At 49.0% G+C, this 24628-nt stretch overlaps 1 protein-coding gene across 2 annotated transcripts in view; it reads right to left on the bottom strand.

Annotated features, from left to right (window-relative positions):
• The window catches only part of RO60 (Ro60, Y RNA binding protein), a 289019-nt gene that overhangs the window by 159313 nt on the left and 105078 nt on the right, over positions 1-24628 (bottom strand). For both annotated transcript variants that reach the window (XM_086957015.1, XM_086957008.1), the window contains exon 5: positions 23755-23892. In XM_086957015.1, coding sequence (XP_086813141.1) covers positions 23755-23892 — 138 coding nt within the window. The remainder of the gene's footprint in view (positions 1-23754; positions 23893-24628) is intronic.

The following is a 24628-nucleotide window of genomic DNA, read 5'->3' as shown; positions in this document are numbered from 1 at the left end:
TGTCAGGGGCTGCTCAGAAACAAAATGTTCCATTTTCCTGAAAATTTCAGCCAATTCCGTCCACAAACGCCAAAGTTATTAGACATAGAATTTTCAAACATCCCATAGAGAAAAAATCCTAACTATATATACCTACTGGCGACCGCCAGTATACCTATATATACCCATATATGAAATCCATACCTAAAAAACCAACAACCCCTTAACCCCTACCAACCCTAAAATTACCCTTCCACCCCAAAACCCCTACCCACCCTAAACCCTAAAATTAACCTTGCCACTCCAAAACCCCTATGCACCCTAAACCCTAAAAATACCCATGACACCCCAAACCCCCTAGCCGCCCTAAACCTTAAAATTACCCTTTCAGCCCAAAACCTCTACCCACCCTAAACCCTAAAAATACCCTTACCACCTCAAAACCCCAAGCCACTGTAAACCCTAAATTTACCCTTGCCACCCCAAAACCCCTACCCAACCTAAACCCTAAAATTATCCATGCCACCCCAAAACCCATACCCACCCTAAACCCTAAAATTCCCCATGGCACCCCAAAAACCCTTATTACACATAAAGAAGGGGAGAGAGGCTGAGAACTCCCCCTAAACGCAAACTTATACACACCAAGAAGAGTAGAGAGTGTGAACGGAAAAGGTCTCAGTGGTGGCACGTGCACAGTGTGAAAATTCTGCCCTCACTCACAAGGTTGTGACATGCTTCATCATCGGGCTTTGCTGCAGTACACCTCTGCGTAGACCAACGCCTGGGGTGGAGCAAAAGGGAGGGGTAGACAATATAAACATTTAAAGTATACAAATACTTAATGCCAAATTGTAATGGGATCACCGAATGAAAAGTGCAGTGAAGGTTAAAACAAGTTCGGAGGTGTCACTACTCAAAAACTGTATTCCTGGACCCTCTGGCCAAGGCTAGAAACATGAAGGATGGTGGTGACAGGAAGAATAAGGAATTCCTATACCCCTCCTTACTGCCAGTTCGTCAACATGTTTCTGCCGTATTCGGGCCCGCAGTTATAGGTCACACTGGCATTCGTCAGGACCTTTCTTGAATACACTGGTATTATGTCACCCTCGTTACCAGGATATGGGATTCCATAGAAACCAGTTGTTCCTAAAACGAAGGTGTCCCTACGTAACTTGCTCTCGATGTACGAGTTTCACAAGCAAATAAGGTAAAACAGGCGAGAACGAGGTAGAGCCCCCCTGCAGTCAAACATTCGTCAAGGTGGGTACTCTGCCCAAGGATTCCCCGATTCTGCCATGTAAGTACCCCAAGAACCCTACCCATCCTAAACGCTAAAATTACCCATGCCGCCCGAAACCCATACCCACCCTAAACCCTAAAATTACCCATACCACCCTAACACCCATACATACCCTAAACTCTAAAATTTCCCATACTTACCAAATACTTACATTTGAAACACATATATCCCTTTACCAGTCATGCCTTAACGAAATTCGTTGTAAAGGCAAGCATTGTAAAAGCCAATGCGTGGTAAAAAATTGCGTTGTGATGGTCATGCGTTGTAACAACATTTGCATTGTTACTACCACGTTGTAATGGTATCGCGTTGTAATGACCGCGATGTAATTATTGTCTCCCACTACCCTGTACACACCTTTAAGTAGTACTAAGAAGGAGAAATTACCCCTTCGCACGTTTCCGTAAATGATCAACCAATGCTTAGTCATAACAGCAGATCAATAACTTATTTTTGTGGGACATGAAATAATGGCATTCAGTATCAAGGAAAACTATGCAGCAGGCCTGTATCTTTGAGGCACACTGCCATCTGTACCTTACCACTGTCCCATGGGCAGTGATGTCCATTATGCTGTGGCACTGACTATGGGACATGTAACATAATATTGTGGGGGTAATTTCACTAACGCTCTCTGAGTAGTCCTGGCTCCTTGATATACCTCCATAAAAAAATTGATGTCCAGAGATTTTCATTTTTGATTTATGTTTTTGTATCATTAGAGAAGTAATTTAGCTTGGGTGAACATTGCTAATCCGGGCTGAATTCTTCTGGACAACATTTTTAAAAATGTCAGATGTGTTGCAGTGATGATGTAATATTTCAGAAACTATGAGACCTATATGCTTCATTTTGGTATCAAAACATAGGTTTTTGAGGGGCGTGGCCAAGATGGCGGGGTGAGCGGACGCTTCTTCCCGCAGCTCCTCCGACCCGACTAGGCCCGAGCCCTTTTTCGTCAGCTTCTCTCCCCCCGCTGAAGATCAGCGGCTGAGGGACGGGCGGCGGAGACCCTGGGGCACACATTGATGCTACTTTGGCCCCGATCGCTCCGGCAGAAGCACGCTAAGAGACCGATAGCCGGACGGTGGAGCGCCTTGGAGGCGGAGCGGAGCGGGGCGCTGTCCGGGAGCCTCGGCTGGGGTCTGGTGCTGATGTCTAGCGCTCTGGAGTGGAGTTCGCCCCGGTACTCGACGGGGATCGTCAGAGGGACAACTGCCGTGCGACATCGCTGAGCGTGGGCCCTGCTGTGTGATCGTGGTGGTGCTTGGACTTGCGGTGGTGGCCTCTCACGTTGTGCGGGCCTCGACCCAGTCGCCAGTTGGCGACAGTGCTTAGGATTGGAGCCAGGTCTACGGTTTCTCCTCTCTGGCTGGACGGCCCTGGATAGAACTTTTCTCTGTATACCTGACTCTTAGAGTGGCCCTGGTGGCATCGCCGGGCCTGGACGAACTGCCCGGCCCCGCCCAACCGCCATCTTGTCTTCACGGCGACGGTGACGCAGCCCTCCTCCAGTGTCGCCTGGGATCGTCTCCTGCACCTCCACCCTTGCACAGCTCTTCTTTCCTGCGGGACGCGGCAGCCTGGGTTCCCCCTGCGGGGACCTATGTGGGAATTTTGGCTGGGCCCCGAGCGGCCCTCTGCGACTGGACTGGCCCGCCATTTTGTCATCTGTGGCGCAGGGCCCCTGGTGCCCCTACCTTAGCGGGCGTTTCCCCTGGAGGTGCTCTGCCGCCCGTTAGAGACTCATCGAGGGCCGGGCCCACTGCTAGTGGCCAGAGCCAGTGTTCCTGCCTCAGTTGAGTGCGGCAGCTTACGGGGCACGAATGTCCGGAAACCGAGGATCGAGGAAAGGGGACCGCACCCTGCCGGACATGCTTAGCAGGGCCCAGCAACAGCGAGACAGGGCGCAACCGTCTCCGAGCTCTTCCCGGGCTGCTGCGGACCCGACCGGGGGTGAGCCCCCCGTCACGAGGTCCTTCATGGAGGAACTGTTCAGCTCGCTTAAGGCTGACTTCCAGACGCTAAAGCAGGAGGTGGCCAGTGAAGTACGCGAGGTCCGCAGGGAGGTGGAGGGCCTCGGCGAACGGATGGAGACGGTGGAGGCGGCGGCCCAACGTCGGGACGACGAGATTGTCCATTTGCAACAGGACGTTCTCCGTCTCAGGGAGCAACATGTTGAACTCCAAGCCCATAACGAGGACCTGGAGAACAGGTCGAGGAGGAATAACATACGACTACGGGGTGTGCCGTCCGCAGATGAGGGGACAGACCTGATGGGCTACCTGCGGGACTTGTTCCGGGAGATTCTGGGAGAGCCCGCGGACTTCCCGATCCACATCGACAGGGCCCACAGAGTTGGCCGACAGCGACAGTCGGCGGCACCTCCGCCGGACATCTTGGCCTACCTCCCTGACTTCCCGGTGAAGGAGCGCATCATGTCCGAGGCCCGCAGAAAACAGCCATTGACATTCCGAGACCGACCTGTGGCGCTGTATCAGGACCTGTCTGCCATCACACTACAGAAGCGTAGGTCCTTCAAGATTGCAACCGATTTCCTGCGAGAGCACGAGACACCGTACTCCTGGGGACATCCCTTTCGTTTGATATTCCGTTGGAACAGGGTACTGCACCAGCTGCGCTCCTTGCAGGATATCTGCGGTGTCTTGGGTCTCACGGCTACAGAGGAGGATGGAGCAACACCGACCTGGAGGCGCTCGGACAGAGGAGGACGGCGGCGGTCGGCGAGGAGGAGATCGGCGGCGAGCGCTGGGCAACCTGACTCGCCCACCATTAGAGCGGACATGGCCAGCGCTCTGCGAGAAGCGGCCAGGGACTCGGCCGCCACGAACGGTGTGGCCTTGACGGCGTAGACTCACTCCGGGGGGAGATGGACATAGCTTCTTCGGTGCCAGGTTTGGGGGTCGGAGGGAGGGCCGGGGAAGGGCGGGGAGAGCGAGTGGCCGGACGTCCACTTTTGGTACTTTCTACAGACTTGTCCGTTTTGGGACTTGGCTGGGACAATGGGTTGTTTGTGTATGAGTAGGAATTTGGCTGGTTGCCACTGGTTAGTTAGGGGTGGGGTTGGGAGTTGTTCAGGGGTTATGAAGGAACCGTCCAGTATTTCATATGATAACGCTTGGTCTTATTTTGCTTGTCCTGCGCTGCTGCCCTGCGCCCCTCCCCCGCTTGTTGCCTGCCCGCGGTATAGCGTCTCCGGACCCTGGGAGGTATGTTGTCCCTGAAGGTGGTGACCCTTAATGTTAAGGGTCTGAATAACCCTGTGAAGCGCAGGGCGATTTTATCTCTGCTGGAGGGGACACAAGCTGACATATGCCTCCTGCAAGAAACCCACTTATTGACCCGTGATTGTCACAGAATGCGCTCTGCCAGGTTTCCCACTCAGTTTTTCTCCTCTGCTACGTCCAAGACCGCAGGGTGGCTATTCTGCTTTCGAGCTCCTTCAGGGGGGAGGTGTTGTACAAATTTGCCGAACAGAAGGGGAGGCTTTTGGCATACCGCCTCCGCCTGGGGGACACGTCGTTTACCATTGGTTCCTTATATAGCCCAAATGACCATCAAGAACGCTTTCTAGATTCGGTGCTGGTGGACGTGACTGCTTCCCCTGATCGTCATGTCATACTAGGGGGTGACTTAAATATAGTCTTTGATTCTGCATTAGATAGATCAGCGCAGCGATTCCCGCAGACAGGGGAACTTTCCCAGGCCGGGAAGGCCCGAATCACTGACATGGATTTGCATGATCTTTGGCGCACCCTCCACCCTACTGATAGGGACTATTCCTATTACTCGCATGCGCACCGGACCTACGCACGGTTGGACTACTTTTTGGTTAGTGGACCGTTGCGTGCCGCTGCTACGGCAGCGGACATTGGGGTCCTGACACTGTCTGATCATGCGCCAGTCGTGGGCACGTTTGCGTGGCCGACGGCCTCCCCCTCTCGGGGGTGTGGCGCATTAGGGACACCCTTCTGCACAAAAAAGTTTGTAAAGCATATTGAGGGGGCGATCCGGGAATACCAGGCACACAACGATAACTCGGACACTTCACTAGCGACACAGTGGGCGGCGCTGAAGGCGGTTCTCAGGGGGGAGTTCATCTCCATCTCCTCGGCAGAAAATAGAGAGCGGCAGCGCAAGAGGGAGGAGCGGACTTCCCAGGTCCAGGAACTGGAGCAGGTCCACCGCCGTATGGGAGCTCCAAGGGTGTGGAGGCAGTTGAAGGCTGCCAGGAAGCTCCTGTCGGCGCTAGACATGGACAGGGGGGAATACGCAGCGTTGCGTCTGAAACATGCATTCTACACAGGGAGGGATAGGTGTGGCAAACTCTTAGCAAATAGGCTTCGTGTCGCGCACCAGCGTAACGTGGTGAAGGAAATATTGGGTTCTGACGGGGTGGCGGTTTCTGGTGATGCGGCGGTTGCGGAAACTTTTTGTAGTTTCTATGAAGCGCTATACGCCGGGGAGCCCCCTTCGTCGCGGGATGCCACGGAATATCTGGAGTCCGTGACCCTTCCGGCGCTGGACCCCACTTAGGCGGAATACCTTGAGCGTGACATCCACGTGGAGGAGGTGATTTCTGCGATAGCCAGACTTAAGCACGGGAAAGCTCCGGGCCCGGACGGTTACACGTCCCTGTTTTATAAAACCTTCTGCCCGGTTGTGGCCCCTATCCTCGCCCGGCTGTTTAACTCCTTCTCCGAATCAGGAGCCATTCCACAGGACCTCCTGAGAGCGACGGTCTCAGTGATCCCGAAGCCTGGGAAGGACCGGGCCTAATAATGGTCAACATCGATGAAAATGTATTGAGCCATAATAATGAAATTACATTTTTTGGTGAGGATGTACAATGACGGAGTTCGTTTTTGTCAGTCTAACAAAGAGAAAGAGCCACTTATAGTGTTCTCAGCCGATTTGTCTCCTGAAGTTCTTGCTGCAAAATAGGATCACAAGATGCAGTAATATCAGCACACACAATTTTAAGAAACATCCTAAAAGATTTAGATTTTGTTCTTAATGACAACTTTTGTGATACCCCAGAGCTCTGCAAATCATGGGAGTCAACAAGAATGCCTGATGTAGTCTTAACATTTTTTTACATCATTGTTTAATATCAGCAGAGAGAAACTGTTACAAACGAAAGCTCTAGAGTTCGGAAAAGAAGATGACAACACTGATTTTTTTTTTTAAACTCTTTATTGGTGACTGCTTATCATACCGCATTGTACAGTTAAACATTTCCATCAGTGCACAGTCTTTTCTTTAATCTCCCACAACCAGTAACTCCAGACTACAAAATGCAACTGCAATATCTTGTTACATTCAGAACTTTCAAGTAGCGCACAGTCATAAGCCTCAAAACAGTATGCTCCTTTCATCCCTTACAGGACTTCTTGTACGCCGCTATGTTCTTTGTCTTAGATATGTAACAATAGTCTAGGATCTTCTACGTCTGATCTGTTCCCTTCCCACCCAACTCCCCCCTCCCGGTTTCGTACGTTTCCTGGTCCATTCATGTATTTGGTATTCTATCCGGGTCTTAACCAGCCTCATCCCGGCTAGTGTATGCATACTCATCTGACCAACCTCCACGCTTCCTGGGCTAGTGCGCTTCATGTCATCCCTACCCACATTCTCCACACTTTCACACCTGGGAGCCATCCACACGTTTTGGTTCACTCTCCATTTCCTCCACCTCCAGTAGCATCCGTTCCCACTCCTGCGCTATCGGGTGTTTCCGTTGTCCTCTCTCTTCCTCCCTACGGGACACTGTACCGTCAGCTCTGCCCCACCTCAGTACGTCAGATCGCCATACCTCCAGATCGGGAGGTCTGGCGGATTTCCACCTCATGGTTATAACTCTAATTGCCAGCAGCAAGGATAAGTCTAGGAACCACAAATGGGCCTTATGGTGTTTGGGGCGCTTCCGGTGGTCTATCAGGCAAGGCAGTACTTCCTCCCGGACAGGGAGGGCCGTGGTTGTACACAGGGACAGGCAAGTCCTAACCCAGTAACCACGCAGGCGCAGACATGCCCACAGCATATGGAGTAGGCCGGCTTCGTCAGCTCTGCAACGGGGACAGCAGTGGGGAGAATCCGGGAATATTTTGTGTAGCCTGTGGGGGGTGAGGCATGCCCTATGTAGTACCATAGCTTGTATGAATTTAAACTTAATATTCTGGGACACCTTTCTAGAGTGTTCCAGGATAGTCTTCCAGGCACCATCCGTCAGGGCCTCGGAGTGGGTTAAGAGATACGGCAGCGTGTTCCCTGATCCCGGTGTAGAGCCAGCGCACCAAGTGTCCCCCGGTACCCATATAATAAAGTAGATGTACCAGTTCGTGCTGTGCAGGTTTTACTCGCTGTGGGGCCCATTTATTTCGTACATAGTGTGATACTGTGGCGTGTAGGATGTAGAGCCTCGGAGGTGCCCCCGTGATTTGCAAAAAGGAGTCATGGTCCAATAGTGCATCATCTCCAAAAAGATCTCCCACTGTGTCTATTCCCGTGTCTGTCCAGGGTTGCAATCTACCCCGCGTCAGTCGTCCCTGCGGCGTCAGAACTCCTAACAGAGGAATATTGTCAGTGTAAGGCTAGGCCTCAGACGTGTACGCTAGTGCTTTCCGCCAGCACAGCAGGGCCGTATGTAATAGAGGGTGGCAGTCCCGAGGGATCCTGGCCCCAGGCAGAAGTAGGGAGTGTAGTTCGCCACGTGCCAGTCTATCGGTCGTGAGGTCAATCTCATGTAGATCTCTACCTGCAATCCATCGAGACAGCCATTGTAGCTGGCTCGCATAATAGTACCCCCTAAAGTCCGGCACCCCAAGCCCTCCCCATATGGTACTCAATTGTAATTTCAGGAGACTAATTCTCCTCCTGCCTGTGCCCCAGATTAGGGTGATTAGGAGCGTATTCAGTGTGTTAAATATTTGTCGTGGGAGGAGAACCGGTAGGTTTACAAAGTAATATAGTATACGAGGGAGCATCACCATCTTAGAGACGGCAATTCTACCCATGACAGACAGGGGCAGTGACGTACAGAATCCCACACTACTTCGCAGTCCATTAATGGCTTTACGTACATTTCCCTCGATCTGATCTTCAGGCAATCTATACACGTTAATGCCTAGATACTTGAACGTAGTCTACGCTATTGGAATCAAGTGTCCGCCAAATTGAATCTGGGAAGGGTGCTGTAGTGCCCCAAAGTAGAATCCTGTAGATTTTGCCGGGTTAACGGCTAATCCCGACACAGCTTCAAATCGGTCAAGTATGGACGCTATGGGCGAATGATCCCCCTCCAAGTCACGGAGGTATAATAAGATATCGTCCGCATAGATCGATATCAAGTTATGTGTCCCCCTTATGGAGATTCCAACTCTTTCTTCGTGAGTTCTGAGAGCGATAGCTAAGGGTTCTAACGTCAAAACAAATAAAAGGGGCGACAGTGGGCAGCCTTGGCGGGTGCCTCTGTGGATGGAGTAGCTGTCCGAGATGTATCTGCGTGCCCTGGCTGAGGGGTATGTATATAGTAGTTGTATCCATTTGATTAATGATTCTGGGAAACCAAAGAGCTGCAGCACTTCAAACATGAACGACCATGCCAGGGAATCGAACGCCTGCCGGAGGTCCAATGCGACACATCCTGCCCGGAGAAAGTCCGGTGGCGTGGCCGACATTAGAGAGTGGAGTCTCCGCATGTTTTGGGACGTACTCCTACCTGGGAGGAATCTGCACTGGTCTGGATGGATCAGGGCAGGGAGTCGGGCCTGTATTCAAATAGCGATGGCCTTACTGAGGATCGTATACTCTGTGGAGGGCATCGAAAGGGGTCTACAATTAGTCAGCTCAAGAGCCTCCTTACCCGGTTTAGGTATGGAGGTAACAAGGGCCTGCATCGTTGATGCAGGTAAGTGTCCAGATTCATACGATGTCTTGTATACAGTCTCTAAAACAGGCACCAGGGTTGCAGAGTAAGTCTGGTAGAACTCCACAGGGAGTCCATCCAATCCCGGTGTCTTACCGTGATTAAGGGATCGGATTGCTATTCGTATTTCTTGCTGCGTGATGGGTCTATCCATCTCAGCCTGCTCATCTCTAGTCAGGGCCCGGAAAGGTAAATCTCTTAGAAAGTCTATGATCCCGTCAGTGTCAGTCGTGGGGGAGGGGGCGTATAGGGCCCGCATGTGGTCTCGAAACGCCTTGTTAATCTCAGACTGTGTATGCACTACTCTACCTGACCTGTCTCGGATCTGTGTAATAACCGGGGTTTCGGGGCAGTCTCGCACCAGGTGGGCCAGCAGGGCTCCCGATCTGTCTGATTCAGCCTGCTGACGGAGTAGGTACTCTTTATGGTCTATGACCCGTAACGTTTCCAGCAGCTCCGCATGTTCAATATTGTTAGTCTGTAGTTCCCCCTTCCGGGTAGGGTCTACACTGCCTCCCTTTCCAGGGTTTTCAGCCGATTCTTTACCTCACACAGTTTCTTGTGGATTTCCTGCTGGGCTCCCACTAATTGTCCTATGGCCGCCCCTCGAATTACAACTTTCATGGCGTCCCACACCCTTAAATTGGACGTTGCTGTGTCCCAGTTCTCCCGGAAGTAATTATCCAGGACCTCTGACTGCGACTTGCGGAAGGGGCCATCCTCCAACAGCTGCGGATCGAGCCTCCAGGTGGGCACAGGGACGGCACCCTACCCCATTGCAGGTCCAGTGTGTGTGGCCTATGATCTGAGAAGATTTTAGCCAGGTATTCCAATAAGGTACACTTGGACAGCAGAGATTTAGTGCACAGGAATCTATCCAGTCGCGTGTGAAGGTTGAGTACTGGGGAATAGTAAGAGTATTCTTTGTGGGTCGGTGTAATGCTCGCCATACATCTACCAGTCCACATCCCGCTAGCCAAGTCTGGAACATTTCCGCCATTCTATATATCCCGGTCAGTTGCAGGGGGGGGCGATCTATCTAATCCTACGTCCAGCACCATATTCCAGTCCCCTCCCAGGATCCAGGGAATATCCATCCAGTGCACCAGAGCCCGACCCACCTTTGTGAGGAATGAGTACTGGTCAAAATTCGGGGCATAAATACTACCCAGGACCAGCAGGGTGCCGTCTAATGTGCCCTTCACAGGAACATATTGTCGTGTTCTTATCTAGGACCCTAATTTGATATTCCCGATTTATGCCCTTGTGAGGTTATGATCAATAATGTCCTGACAAAGGCATAAGAATCAGATTCATATTCAGTAATAGCCCATGCAATCCAAAGCACAGCATGGCTACTCCCATCGACTCATAGAAAGCACAACGCGTTCTTTAAACAAACCAAGCCTCTAGCAGCCCGGGAAACCCCCCTGCTTTTGTTTTTTTTTTGTTTTTGTTTTTTGAAGTTCAACAAAATCTTTATTGTCGTGACTTAGGCATAGTTGACACAGCCTTTGGCCTACAACCCTGAGGCTGGCCGCGATATGTAGAATCTTAGTATCAGCAAACAACACAGCCTTTCAGCTGGCAACCCGGGGATCCAGCGGCGTATCTTCAGCAACTCAACAGTGATATATCGTATTTGTGCGGAGCAAGCTGACTGCTACTTTACATGCAACTTCATTTTTTGGGGGTGTTTAGCCCCTTTTTGTAGAACAATTCAGAACAATAAACCTGGGAACCCCTGGGCAATCCTACACTCTGACACCCTTCGTGTGTAGCATGGTGTATGTGCGTTAAATACAGGCCTAAGTCGTTGAGCAGTGTAGATAACATACCAGACCTGTTGCTTCAAGGGCGAGTCGAATAAGGCAATGCCGATCTATACCTCCACTTCTTCCCCCTCAATAGTCAATAGATAGTCTGTCAAATAACACCAATAGTTCTTTGAACGCGAGCTTCTGGGAAATTCCTCTTTTTTGTATGTTAGCAGCATGTCCCTACAATACGTCAGATCCGTTAGCCATGCTTTAGAATCTGGGACCTTTTTCCCTTCCCAACACCTGGATACTTGTCTTTTAGCAATTAACAGCGCCACAGCACAAAACTTCAGTTTCCCCGCTTTAACATTGGGCAACAGACCCAGTAGACAATTTTTTATAGTACACTCCACCTCGATCCCTACCATTTTACTCAGAGTGGTTGTGATCGTACCCCAATACGCGTTTATCTTTTGACAGTACCAAGCTAAATGGACAAAATCCGCCCCATCATATCCACAACGTCTACACCTGGCATCCTCCCGTAACCCATATTTATGCAACCTATGTGGTGTATGGTATGTTTGATGTAGGTATTTAAGGTGTGTAATGTGCAGGTTTCCATTTGAAGTGAGCAGTTTGAGGAGCGTGCAAGCAATAGACCATTCACGCTCTGTAAGCGCTTCCGGTAGCGAGTCGTTCCATCTTTGCAGGGCCTTGTCAGTGTTATGTGGGAGTTCACTTTGTGCCACCCTGTATAATCTAGAGACCAGATGGGATGCGTTCGATGAGGTAATTATAAATTGTAGTGATTGCAAAGTTGGCAGTTCTTCTGGGTAGTTTGGATACAATTCCTGAATTGCCCTCTGTAATCTAAAGTGTGTGAATCTGAAAAGTAGGGTCGGGTTACTTACATAGGTCAGATCGTTGGCTTTGCGAAAAGTCCCCTCGTGATATAGATCCCCAAATGTGTCTATCCCTATATTTTTCATTATGTCCATTCCAACTTTTTTGTTAGTCACCGATATGTTCGGGTGGAAATGCAGTGGGAGTGCCGGGGCATATAGCGGTAGCTTGTGAGTCATCCTCACTAGTGTTCTCCATGCGTGAGCCGTGACATCAACCGTGTTAATATCTTTTGAGTGTAGTGGCGGTCACTTATGCGTTACTATTGCATTCAATGGAACCGGTGCCGCATCGCCCTCTTCCACCGCTGTATGCGTGAAATACGGGGTGGGATGATACCAGTGTGCCGCGTATTGGGCCTGTGCACACAGATAGTAGAGCCGAAAGTCTGGCACACAAAACCCATTTTTTTCATAGGGCAGCGTTAATGTGTGCAGGTCTATGCGTACCTGCTTACCTGCCCATATAAGCTTATGCACCAGCGATGTTATGTGCGTGAAGACTGCTTTAGGCGGTGAGATTGGTATATTATTGAATAAATACAAAAACTTGGGAAGGACATTCATCTTGACTATTGCGATTCTGTCCGCCAAGGACAGCGGTAGCTGTATCCATCTTGCTACTTTACCCTCCAATTCTGTAAGCACCCTCCCATAGTTTGTTCTGATAACTTCTTCGGGGTCTCGGCTGTACCATATTCCCAGGTAGCGCGTGGGGTCAGTCTGCCAGTCCAGCGGAAAGTCAGGTGAATGCGTTGTGGTGGAATCAGTGAGTGGAATGATTAGTGATTTCTCCCAGTTAATCTGTAGCCCAGAATGGTGTCCGAATTTCACATACTCACGCAATAATGGGCTAAGATTCTGTTCAGGGTCCCGCACATAGAGAAGCATGTCATCCGCATACAGCGAAATATGCAGGGGCCTCCCGGGGAAATGTAGAGCTGAGTGGTTATGTGTCTGCCTAATTGTGCACGCGAGTGGTCCCAGGGCTAAGGCAAATATTAAAGGCGACAGTGGACAACCCTGTCTAGTCCCTCTAGCAATATTAAAAGGTGCCGATATGTATCCATTTACCCTTACTCTCGCTACCGGCCTCGTATATAGCAGAGACACCCAGGATATATACCGTGCCGGAGACCCCATTCTCTGCAATATAGTGTGTATGTAGGACCATTCGATGGAGTCGAATGCTTTGGCTGCGTCAAGCATGACGGCCGCCGCTTTTGTCTGGGGGTTGAGATAGTGAGATAGTGCAAATAATGTTCTCGTATTGTGGGATGTGGCTCGCGTTGGGATGAACCCTGCCTGATCTGGAAGTATCAGGTTCGTCATTAGGGGCTGCAAGCGTTCAGCTAAGAGTTTCGCTAAAATTTTGGAGTCTACATTTAAAAGGGACAGAGGACGATATGATTCGCAGAGTTCTGGTTGTTTACCAGGCTTTAGGAGAGTAATGATCACCGCCTCACGTAGCGACGGCGGTAGCACCTTCTGGTCAAAGGCCGTGCCATACATCACAACCATGTGAGGGGCAAAAATGTCAACAAATGTCTTATAGAATTCACATGTATAGCCATCAGGCCCCGGTGCTTTCCCGTTTGGTAATGCATGTATAATGGCGGTCACCTCTTCTATTGTAATCGGTTGTGCCAGGTATTCATGCTGGTTGTCGGACAACCACGCTATTGCTATGTCATGTAGGTAGTCACGCGTTTCCTGTGGTGGAGCAGGTTGACGGGAAGTGTACAAGTCTGCATAGTTACAAACAAAGCTATCAAGTATTCCCGCAGGTTGTGTATATAAGGTGCCGTCCCTGTCTCGCACTTGTGTGATTAACTGCGACTTCCTCCCTTTACATATTTTCCTCGCTAACATCCTGCCAGGTCTTCCGCCCTCCCCAAACCGTCTGGCTAGTGGCCGTTTGTTCACATATTTGAGTTCATCTTCCGCATATTTTTGATGTTCTATGAGGATAAGCTTAATTTTCCCCAGTAGTTCCACATTACCAGTGTGTGCATACTCCCTCTCTAGGACTGATACCTCACGTTCAAGCCTGGTTATCTGCGCCCGTATGTCTTTAAGTATCCCAGCTGTCGTGCTAATGCAAGTGCCCCTGAGCGTCGCCTTGAATGCCTGCCATAGAATGCATGGGTCGTCAACTGAGTCCTCATTTAACTGGAAGTACTCCTTTATTGCTTTCATTATGGTAGTCACGTATAAGGGGTCCAATAGTGCCTGTGCATGGAAGCGCCAACTGAATGGAGGGGGTGTGTAGTGTGGTATCTGTAGTGTAAGTTCTACTGGGTTGTGGTCGGACAGCGTACGTGGGAGCGTCTTTATCTGTGTAGCCCATAGCACCGTGCTATCTGTCCCCAGCCAGTAATCTATCCTCGACCAGCTGCCGTGTGACATGTTCACATGTGTCGCACCCGGTGTTGATGGATGTTTGACCCTCCAAATATCCTTGAGTGCAAGTTCTACCAGTATGTCTCCCAGCTTGTCCCTGGCTTTCTTGTGTGGCTCAATGGAAGCAGTAGAACGATCTACAGTGTCTCGTAATGCTACATTAAAAATCCCCTCCCCAGAGTATCGTCGTATCAATAAATTCCAGCAAGTGATCCTACAATTCCTGAAAAAATTCTGGAGAATCAACATTCGGACCATATACATTTACTATCGTCACATCTTGCCCTCGCAGCACTCCCGACACAATTACATATCTTCCATTTGTATCGACAATTGTACGTGTTATTCTATAATTAGTGCCCTTTTTGAACAGCGTCATAATCCCTCTGGAATAGGATGAGTATGCCGCCGAATGGTTCGATTCCGCTCAGCGTGTACCAATAGTTCTATGCACTTTGGGGTCCATGTGGGTCTCTTGAAGCAATGCTATGTCTATGTGGTGTCTATCAAGACATGCAAATATTTGTCTGACCTTTTTGGGATTGGTGAGGCCTCTCACATTCCACATTAGTAATTTCAGGCTATTTCTACTCATATTTACAACGTGACACTCTGTTTGTACCACATGTAACCTACCCTCCCCTCAAGTTTCAGCTCAACATTACACAGTATCATGATGTTGGATATCGACCTGTTAACAATGACCACACGTCAGCGTGCAGCAGTGCATCTCGATCGCCCAGGCAGCTCAAAAAACATCAGACCCAAACTTCCCCTGTACCCACCCACTCCAGCAACCCAATTCTGCTGAAGCCATTGTACCCTTAGAACTGCGATTGTCAACATAACTCGTCGGGGACTGCCCTAGTGGAGGTCCGCCGAGGACGCATTACTCCATCCTAGTGAAAGGATGTGGGCAAATCTGCGTTCTGTAAACAGATCGCCTGGGCCCTGAAGCAACACCAGTCTCATTGTGCATCTCTGGAGCGATAGGCGCTCAGAACAGTCTTACAGTATGTGACATAAAGTATGTAGTCTTTCCCTCAGGTTCATAGAGGTGGTATACTACGGCATATCAATAAAGTCTATACTCTGACAGCTTGTTATGTTCTGCTGCCATGCGTACCATATTGAGTTTCTCCACAGTTATCCAAGCCACGCCTTTCCACTACATGATACCCATATCTAACATTGTCTCACTATACATTTCACCCTGTATAGATAGGAGTCACATGTTGGGTGCCGTAGTTCATGCGGAGTCTAGCTTTACCCTCCTACAACCATAGGTCTGTCAGTTGGGTAAGTTCAGCGCAGCGTTCATCAGAAGGTCTTACCTTTCAATCTGACTCGGTGTGTCTGTCTCTACGATTGGACCGTTTACCTTTGGCAACCGCTGTTTTGATGAAATCCATTGCAGCTTTCGGGCTCGATAAGAAAATTGGTTTGTCCTCCCATGTGATCCGCAGGCGAGCGGGGTACAACAAGGCATTCGGGATCTGCAAATCTCGAAGTTTGATTTTAACCTCGTTGAACTCTTTGCGTTCCTGTTGTACTGCGACCGTGAAGTCTGGGAAAAATTCAAGTTTGTTTCCCTATTGGTGGATCTCACCTTTTTCCCTCGCCAGCCTGAGCACGGTGTCCCTGTCGCGGTAATTCAGGACTCTTGCCACAATCGGTCTAGGCATGGCTCCCGGTTTTGGCTTTGGCGCCAAGGATCGATGCGCTCTTTTAATAATGAATATCGGTGATAGATTTTCAGGGCCAAACAGATCTTTGCATAGTTGTTCCACATAGGTCTCCATTCGGCCAGTGTTGGTTGATTCTGGTAGACCTGATTTACGTATGTTGTTACGTCTCGACCTGGCTTCCAACTCCTCAGCCTTGGCTTTGATCACTTCAAGGACTTTCTCCTGTACATTTGGCCGCCGTGGTTCGCGATTCGTCCTCTACCGTCGAGATCCTGTTTTCCGCCGTATCCAAGCGTTCGCCCTGTTTGTCGAGTTTGGCCGCCATGCTGTCCACTCGGCCTGTCAAATGATCAAGTTTGCTATTTATATCCTGCAGGTTTGCTTGTATGGATTTTAATATGCTTTCCATGACACTACCATCTTGGGAGTCAGTTTCCGGGTCTTCCTCTGCAGCACCAGTCTGGTTTTTTGGCGTCTTCCGCGCTTCAAACGTTAGTTTGGGTTGTTGTTTATCTGGTTTGCCCATTTTGTGCAATAGGGGGGTGCTGAGCCGGTATTCCCTTGGGTCGTATGCCTCTTTGATCTGTTGTGCAGCGCCTGGATCTGAAAGGAGGGAACGCTGCCCCTATTCCCTATGTACGGTAATTGTTGCATAGACCGGGCCCCACAACCGGAATGCATCTCGTGGCTGATAAGTAGAGATGTCTCGGCATTGCATCAGGTTGTCGCCGATTGCCACCAGAGAATTAAGAGCAGGGACTGGTACTGGCAGATAAGGCATACCCCCCATGGCTCCACACGCTGTGTCCGTAATGCGCGCCGCTGTTTACACATATACGGGAAGGGAACTTGGCATCAGCAGTAGTCACCCCTCCGTTCTATTGGTAAGATGGTGTCGGTGTTAGCCGCCCGCGAGGGGATCCAGTGTGGGGCGCCCGACACTCGGAGAACCGTGCTCTCCCCACTAGGTCCACCACCGCATGCAGGCAGAAATATGGCACTTTTATTCCCTCGTGGTTTGTAGGGCTAAAAGGCAGCAAGCACCACGCCCTCCGGTGTGCAGGATAACCCCCCTGCTCTCAGGTTCGTTTGAGGCGCGTTCCGATCTTACTTGTGCAGGGGCACCGCCATTTTGCTTCCCGCCGATTCTTGGCAGTTAGTAACAGTCCAAAGGGTATTGGGGGGGGGATTACTGTTGTTGATGGCACTGCAATACCATTCCGTTTTTGAAATTCGAGTTAGTTCTGTTCCCCCCCCTCGCTGATTGTCCCTTTACATGCACAGTGTGGACCGCGTTACTAGTTTAAGCGCCTCCACAGACATTCATGACCGGAGGCGTACTGCCACTCCGCTCCAGTCCCGTACCTCCATTGTTGCCGTTCCCCCTCCGTAGCGCTTCGCAGGTCTTGCCGGCTACTTGTCACGGGCGGCACCCGCTCGGAGCAAGCGCCACTTCTTCCGTTCCACAATATAGTGTGCACGCTCACTCTCGGTGGTGCCGGCGCACTCAGTCTCCAAGAGTCGCCAGCCGATCGCCGTCCGCCATGATGGATCACCGAGTTCGCCAGGATTCACGGCTTGTGTTGCGACTCTAGCGTGGCAAGGCTCTTCTCCTGATGTCCCTCGCATGCACGACTTGTTCCCACGCTGGATGGTGTGCCTGCTGACCCACGGCGATCTGATTTAATGCATATTACTGGCGATTTTGAGATTCGCCCGGCGGAGCTGCACAGCTAGGCAGCCATTCCGCTGTGCGCCCCCTAGTGCCTCCGAATCTAAAAAAATTCATAGTACACTTTGACGGCAGCCAATCCTCACCGCAGCCAGCAGCAGTGGGTTGGGAATAGCCGGACAGCCCCAGCAGTCCACGGCCTTCAGGAAAGCTCAGAAGGGGTTGGCGGCAAGGCTGGTCGGATGCAGGAAGTAAACTCTAGCCTGCGGCAAGGCCTTGTTCCCAAACAGCACCAGGAGACCAACCCCTACTGCAAACGGCCTTTGGCCCTCCTCCTCCCCTTAATCCTGCAAGCCTTGTCGTATCGGATTTATTTTTAGGTTTCGCCTGGCGTAGCACTGCGCAGCAGTGTTCGCGCAGGCGAAATTTTTTGAGAATCAGTATGGAGCTTTAACCCGCCTCTCTGTTCCATTGGCTAGCTCCATAAATGGAGGCTAGCCATTGGAACAGAGATGCGTCAGTCATTGTCCGAGCAGATTCGTGGTCGTTCCAACGTTTTTTTCGCTCTCCGCCCCTTTGTGAAGGTCATTGCGGCGGTGGGCGGTGGTTTATTTATTTATTTTTTTAAGGTTTGTTTTGGTAATTTCTCTGAAGATGGCCGCCGGGCAGTAGCTTACTTGAGAAGCTCTGCAGTGCCGTCTTGAACCAGAGTGTGCCAGTTCCCGCCCCCCTCCCGCTGTCCGTGTGCCCGTTCCCGCCCCCCTCCCGCTGTTAGTGTGCCCGTTCACGCCCCCCCTCCCGCTGTCCGTGTGTCCATTCCCGCCCCCCCTCCCGCTGTCCGTGTGCCCGTTCCCGCCCCCCTCCCGTATTCGATACATCGCGTTTCATCCCCAACCCCCTTTCAGCACCACACGCTTCCTGGTAAAAATCAACAAAGTCAGTCAGAAACAACACGCTTCCTGGCAGAAGCGCATAATACATGGACGAGGAATCGTGAACAGTGATTCACAGCACCTCGGCTTGCTGAGCTCGGGCTTGCAGAACAAAAAAGTACGCCAAACCACAATAGAGCCTTTTCCATTAAATTCCTGTGCTAAGGGATTTGTGTTGGCTCACAAAGCTGGAAAACATTCTGCAGGCTGAAAACCAAAATACCTATTGGCAGAATTAAATGAGTACCCACACGGCATCACGCGATAGACTGCCATAATTCTGTTACGGAAGCCTGCAGGGAAGGGGCGGGCCCAGGCCCCTTGAAGCCTCACCTCCCTGCGCAAGTACGAGCACCCGAGCGTCAGGAATAGCACGCTGTGCCCGCCCGCCTCGCAGTTCTGCCAGATGAACACACCGGGCTCACTGAAGGGCTGAGACAAAGAGGCTGCAGAGAGCCAGCATGTAAGTAGCCCATTCACGGCGTTGGCTTCGCCTCTTCCCGGGCAGAAAGCGGTGCTCGTCTGAGTGGGCTGATGAGCTGCTGTAGCGCCTCCGATACCCCTAAAACCTAAAAGGCCTACTCCCTTACCAGCATGGACAGACTTATAGCGCCTTGGTCCATTTTTGTCGTGGTTTCCGGTACCCTCACATTTTTCACAGCTAGCCATATACTTCCAGTGCTGAAGTTCACGTGTCTGCCGAATACCCGACCCTCTAAGAAGCTCTCGCGATCTAAAATGGGTACTTTGATATGTAGTGAATTATTCTGTAGCGCTAACTACGGTCAGAATGGTAATTATTGCTTGGAGCTACATCTCAGAACTTTTCAACTAACATGTTCTTTTCCCCTTTACTGTTTTAGGCCTGAAACCAAACCTGTCAGGGGCTAGCCCTATTTTAAGCCCATGTTGTTCCTATTTTTAACGTTTAAACTGTAGAAAGGCGTATGTTGTACTCTTTTAATATATGTATTTATGTGGGGACGTAAGGCTAGATTCACAGCAGTGGCCTTGGAGACCAGCACAAACGAGGCAGACCTGTGTTGAAATATATTTACGAATCCCTGCGCTATGGTGTGGTTGTGTGTGTGTGTGTGTGTGTGTGTGTGGGTGTGGCGCTGTCGCTGGGGCTGTGGCTCTGTGTGCGGCTCTGTGTGTGTGGCTCTGTGTGTGTGGCTCTGTGTGTGTGGCTCTGTGTGTGTGGCTCTGTGTGTGTGGCTCTGTGTGTGTGTCTCTGTGTGTGTGTGTGTGGCTCTGTGTGTGTGTGGCTCTGTGTGTGTGTGTGGCTCTCTGTGTGTGTGTGTGAGAAACTCTGTGTGTGTGTGGCTCTGTGTGTGTGTGTGTGTGTGTGTGAAACTCTGTGTGTGTGTGCGACTCTGTGTGTGTGTGCGACTCTGTGTGTGTGTGGCTCTGTGTGTGTGTGGCTCTGTGTGTGTGCGACTCTGTGTGTGTGTGGCTCTGTGTGTGTGTGGCTCTGTGTGTGTGTGGCTCTGTGTGTGTGTGTGTGGCTCTGTGTGTGTGTGGCTCTGTGTGTGTGTGGCTCTGTGAGTGTGTGTGTCTGTGTGTGTGGCTCTGTGTGTGTGTGTGGCTCTGTGTGTGTGTGTGGCTCTGTGTGTGTGTGTGTGTGTGTGTGGTTGTGTGTGTGTGTGTGTGTGTGTGTGTGTGTGTGTGTGTGTGTGTGGCTCTGTGTGTATGTGTGGCTCTGAGTGTGTGTGTGTGGCTGTGTGTGTGTGTGGCTCTGTGTGTGTGTGGCTCTTTGTGTGTGTGTGTGTGTGGCTCTGTGTGTGTGTGGAGGTGTGTATGTGTGTGTGTGTGTGGCTCTGTGTGTGTGCGTGGCTCTGTGTGTGTGTGTGTGGCTCTGTGTGTGTGTGTGTGTGTGGCTCTGTGTGTGGCTCTGTGTGTGTGTGTGTGGCTGTGTGTGTGTGTGTGTGTGTGTGGCTGTGTGTGTGTGTGTGTGGCTCTGTGTGTGTGTGTGGCTGTGTGTGTGTGTGTGGCTCTGTGTGTGTGTCTCTATGTGTGTGTGTGTGTGTGTGGCTCTATGTGTGTGTGTGTGGCTCTGTATGTGTGTGTGTGTGGCTCTGTATGTGTGCGTGTGTGTGGCTCTGTATGTGGGTGTATCTGTATGTGTGTGTGTGTGGCTGTATGGGTGTGTGTGTGTGGCTGTATGGGTGTGTGTGTGTGTGGCTCTAGGTGTGGTGTGTGTGTGTGTGTGTGGCTCTAGGTGTGTGTGTGGCTCTGTATGTGTGTGTGTGTGGCTCTAGGTGTCTGTGTGTGTGTGGCTCTAGGTGTGTGTGGGGCTCTCTGTGTGTTGGTGTGGGTGCAAATACAATAGGTCTCGTATTTGCGAGAGAGTAAGATATTGGGATTGTAAATGACAATGCCATTTATTTATCTCTTTTCAAAACCAACACATAAATAAAAAGTTTGTCATTTACAATGCCAATAGCTCTAACTTTTTCGAAGGCGAAACCATTGCATTGTAAATGCTGGTTTTAAAATGGCAGACAAATTCGCTGCCTAAAATGTATAATGCAATCATGTTTTGATTTGTGAATCACACGCTATTTTCTGTGTTGTTTCTAGGGATAGTACTCGAGATTTCCATGACACTCCAGCGGGGTCGAGCACTTCTCATGGTGCCCCTCACGCCCAATTGCTGTGTGAATTTTAATTTCAGTGTTAAATTCACAATTTGCAAGATGGTGTAAAAACTTTTACAGAGCCCTTCTTCAGCCAATCGCATTTCTCAAACAATTTATAAATGCTTATATCGCAAAACTACTACGCAGATTTACACCAAATCATTGAAAGCATGTTTTTTTAAGTAAAGTTTTACATTTTTATGCCAAGTATGATGTAATCTGTGCAGCTATTTTCATAGTAGGTGCAAGCAAATCCCCCCCCCTCTCTATTTTTCCCTAGTACGGACCTGCACAAGAATTGGCATGCAGGACTTCAGCTGACTATGGCATGCAACTACCAAGTTTCGTGCAGATCCATCCATGGGATTAAAAGTTATATGGAAACCCAAAAAATGCTCTTTTGCACTTAACAAAGAAACAAAGTCTTTGTACTTCACTAGGGGGTTCCACTAAAGGCCTTAACGTTAGAATTTCAACGACATTTTCCTAATAACGGTCGGTGTTCGTGACGTTTTCTCCCACACAAACCTACATCTAGGATTTTCTTTTTACTGGCTAAAAATAATCACAACATTTGTGAACGTCATCAAAATTGCTAAATGTTTTTTTCAAAAGAACCAAGAGTTTGTGGTACTCAAACTTTCATAAATGCAATCAGTCACAGGAGAATTTAAGAAGTAAAAAATTATACCACATGGTTGCATGAGGGAAAAATGAAATGACTGTGACAAAGGTCATTAACAAAAAAACACTACCTTTGTCGTTCATTTTGTCATTCAATACCTTTAAGCAGCCCTTGGTGATAAACTTCAAGGGAATTTGCAGCCACAAAGTGCTAAAACCTCAAGAGAATCACGAGTCATACTTAATGCGATAAAACTTCAAGAGAATCTCAAGCCCTAAGCCCAGTTCAAAACAATAAGCTCTTTGCCTGCACAAAAGGTGTGTCAGTGCAGTCACAAACACAAATGCTCCAGGGTTTGATATATTTAATCGTACTAACTAAAAATATGATGCCAGGTGGATCAATTCGTATACTTTCAAAATCTTTGAGACGTCTTAGGAGGCTTTAATGGAGCATATTGCCTAAATTGTACTAGAATTCTTAGTCAAGAGCGGTTTTAAAGGCAGTGTCTCAATTTGGTGTCCGATGGCATCAGAGAAGATATGTACATTTCTAAACATTACATTTTATTTTTTTCATTTTGCCGAGGATGCACGTGTGTGAAAAGTAAACCTAAGTGGTTATATAATGTGCACGATGTGACAGAGATTGGCTGTTCTGACTTTTCTTCCACAGCCTTCAAAAATCCGAATAAAAAAGCAATCAAAAACAACATACATGATTCAGCCAATGGACCTAACACTGTATGCAAACAAGAATAGATTTCGAAAGAGGTTATCACCTCCACTGGGGCACGACACATGCGATTGCTGACCAACTCTGAGACATGTTTGTTTGCCTGTCTGAAACGCTCAGAACACTGCAAAACATATTCAGACTTTTCTTTAATAGAGTTGAAGCTAAAGAGTGGTTGCTAAACTTGTATACCTGGGGAGACTTCTATTGTGGCTATATTCTGAGACAAAATCAAATAATAAAGGTTTGCTGGTGTGTATAATGCGTAGACCAGAGGCCTTCAAACTTTTTGATGCCGTGACCCCCTTCTCAAAAGTTTATAGGTATAAGGACCTCCTCCAGACGATAAATTCTAGAACCTGTTACTCATCATCAATAACCATAAACACACTCAATTCCATGTGCAGATTAACTTGTAGCTCACATTTGCATTTCTTTCAGGCAGCCTGGCAGTTAGCCGTCTGCCCGATTTCCGTTTCACAGCACATGGCACTCCTTGAATGACACTCCAGCTATCAGTCCCAGGACGGTTGTCTTTTTCCAAAAAGTAGGAGAACGGCTATTCAAATATTTTTGCCAGTGCTTTCACTGCGGACGCCATCTTCATCACACGAAGGATTGTGCAATTTCACTTTATAAATATCATATTTAGCAAAATTATGCCCCAATGAGAGCAAGCAATAAAAAATTGCAAGTTAATAGAAATAAATCTTCGAAAAAATCTGCAAATATGTATTTAAAAGGAAATATAGATATTCTAGCAACAGACACCAATAAGCCTTTCTAGTACAAAGGTTTTTTTATGCACCATAATAAAAAATCGAAAACTTAAAACCACTTGTAAATACAAGAGCCCTTTACAGTATGCATTATAAAAGTATTTGTGTAAACTAGGTGACAAAAACAGGAAAAATGGCAAAATGTATGGAAAGTTTGTGGCTGGGTGGTTCAGGCCCCTGACTTCCATCCCATTTTCCACTCGGAGAGAATGGCCACCTCCAATCCCCAAGCCCAGACTTTCAGTGTGGGTGTTTCTTTTCTGTAGACCTCCACAGGATATTTTTCCCATTTCTTTTATTCATTGTTGACAGTGCTTTTAAGCCCCAATGGAAATAATTCCCCATACTAATAACGCCTGGATAACTAACTTGTTAAATACCTTAAATGTCTTATAAAATGCTTGGTCGAGAGCTGCCAAGATGGTCGGATCAGGAAGCCAGTGAAGCTTGCCCCGGTTGCCTTGCCCTTTTTTGTATGTTTCTAATGCAGCCAGGACGTGGAATGGATGAATTCGAGCCTGCAAAAACAAGAAAACAATAACATTTGCAACGGCCCATAGGAAGCACTGAACATTGCTTAATTTTGATTAGATCCCCTTTTTATTTCCACTGTTCCACTAGGTTTTATGTTAATCAGAGGCCCTTCAAGGGGGTAAGTTACTTGCCTGTAACAACGTTTCTTCTGTGTTGGTACAGCATATGGAATACTATTATTGGTAGATCTTAGCATTTTGGTGGCTCATGAAAAACTTTCACATGAAACACGTTTTGTAGCTTTTCCAATGTTGTTGCTAACAAAAAGTGTACCATTCTGATGACATCACAGAAGCTACACGTGAACTTCAGCCTTTCCAACATCATCTCTGTTTCGGTTTTGCAGCTGGAATGGATTGCCTACAATGCTCAATATGTGCAGGGGAAGAATAAATGGACCTTGTTTTGTCTCATATGTCTACATTTAGATCCATCTGTCGGTTGTGGTGGCATTCCATTCTTTGTAGAAAGTCAACATTTTCCCCCTGACCTATCCCACAGGAAGATGGTGAAATGGGGAATGTGAGCGGTGCCTGATGACAGTCAGTGTATTCTTGCTCTATTCTTATGGTGTGGCTTTTGCTTCTGGTAGAAGAATGGTAGTGGACTACCCTGCTGCTGCACATATGACTGTCAATATGAATGTTGAATAGTTTCATATGACTAGTACATATAAGATTGGTTTCCGTTTCTATATGAGGAATGCCCTCTTCCACGAGC

The sequence above is a fragment of the Lissotriton vulgaris genome, chromosome 1_1, assembly GCF_964263255.1.
Source record: "Lissotriton vulgaris chromosome 1_1, aLisVul1.2, whole genome shotgun sequence".
Taxonomy (NCBI): domain Eukaryota; kingdom Metazoa; phylum Chordata; class Amphibia; order Caudata; family Salamandridae; genus Lissotriton; species Lissotriton vulgaris.
This window is presented reverse-complemented; position numbering and strand designations above follow the sequence as displayed.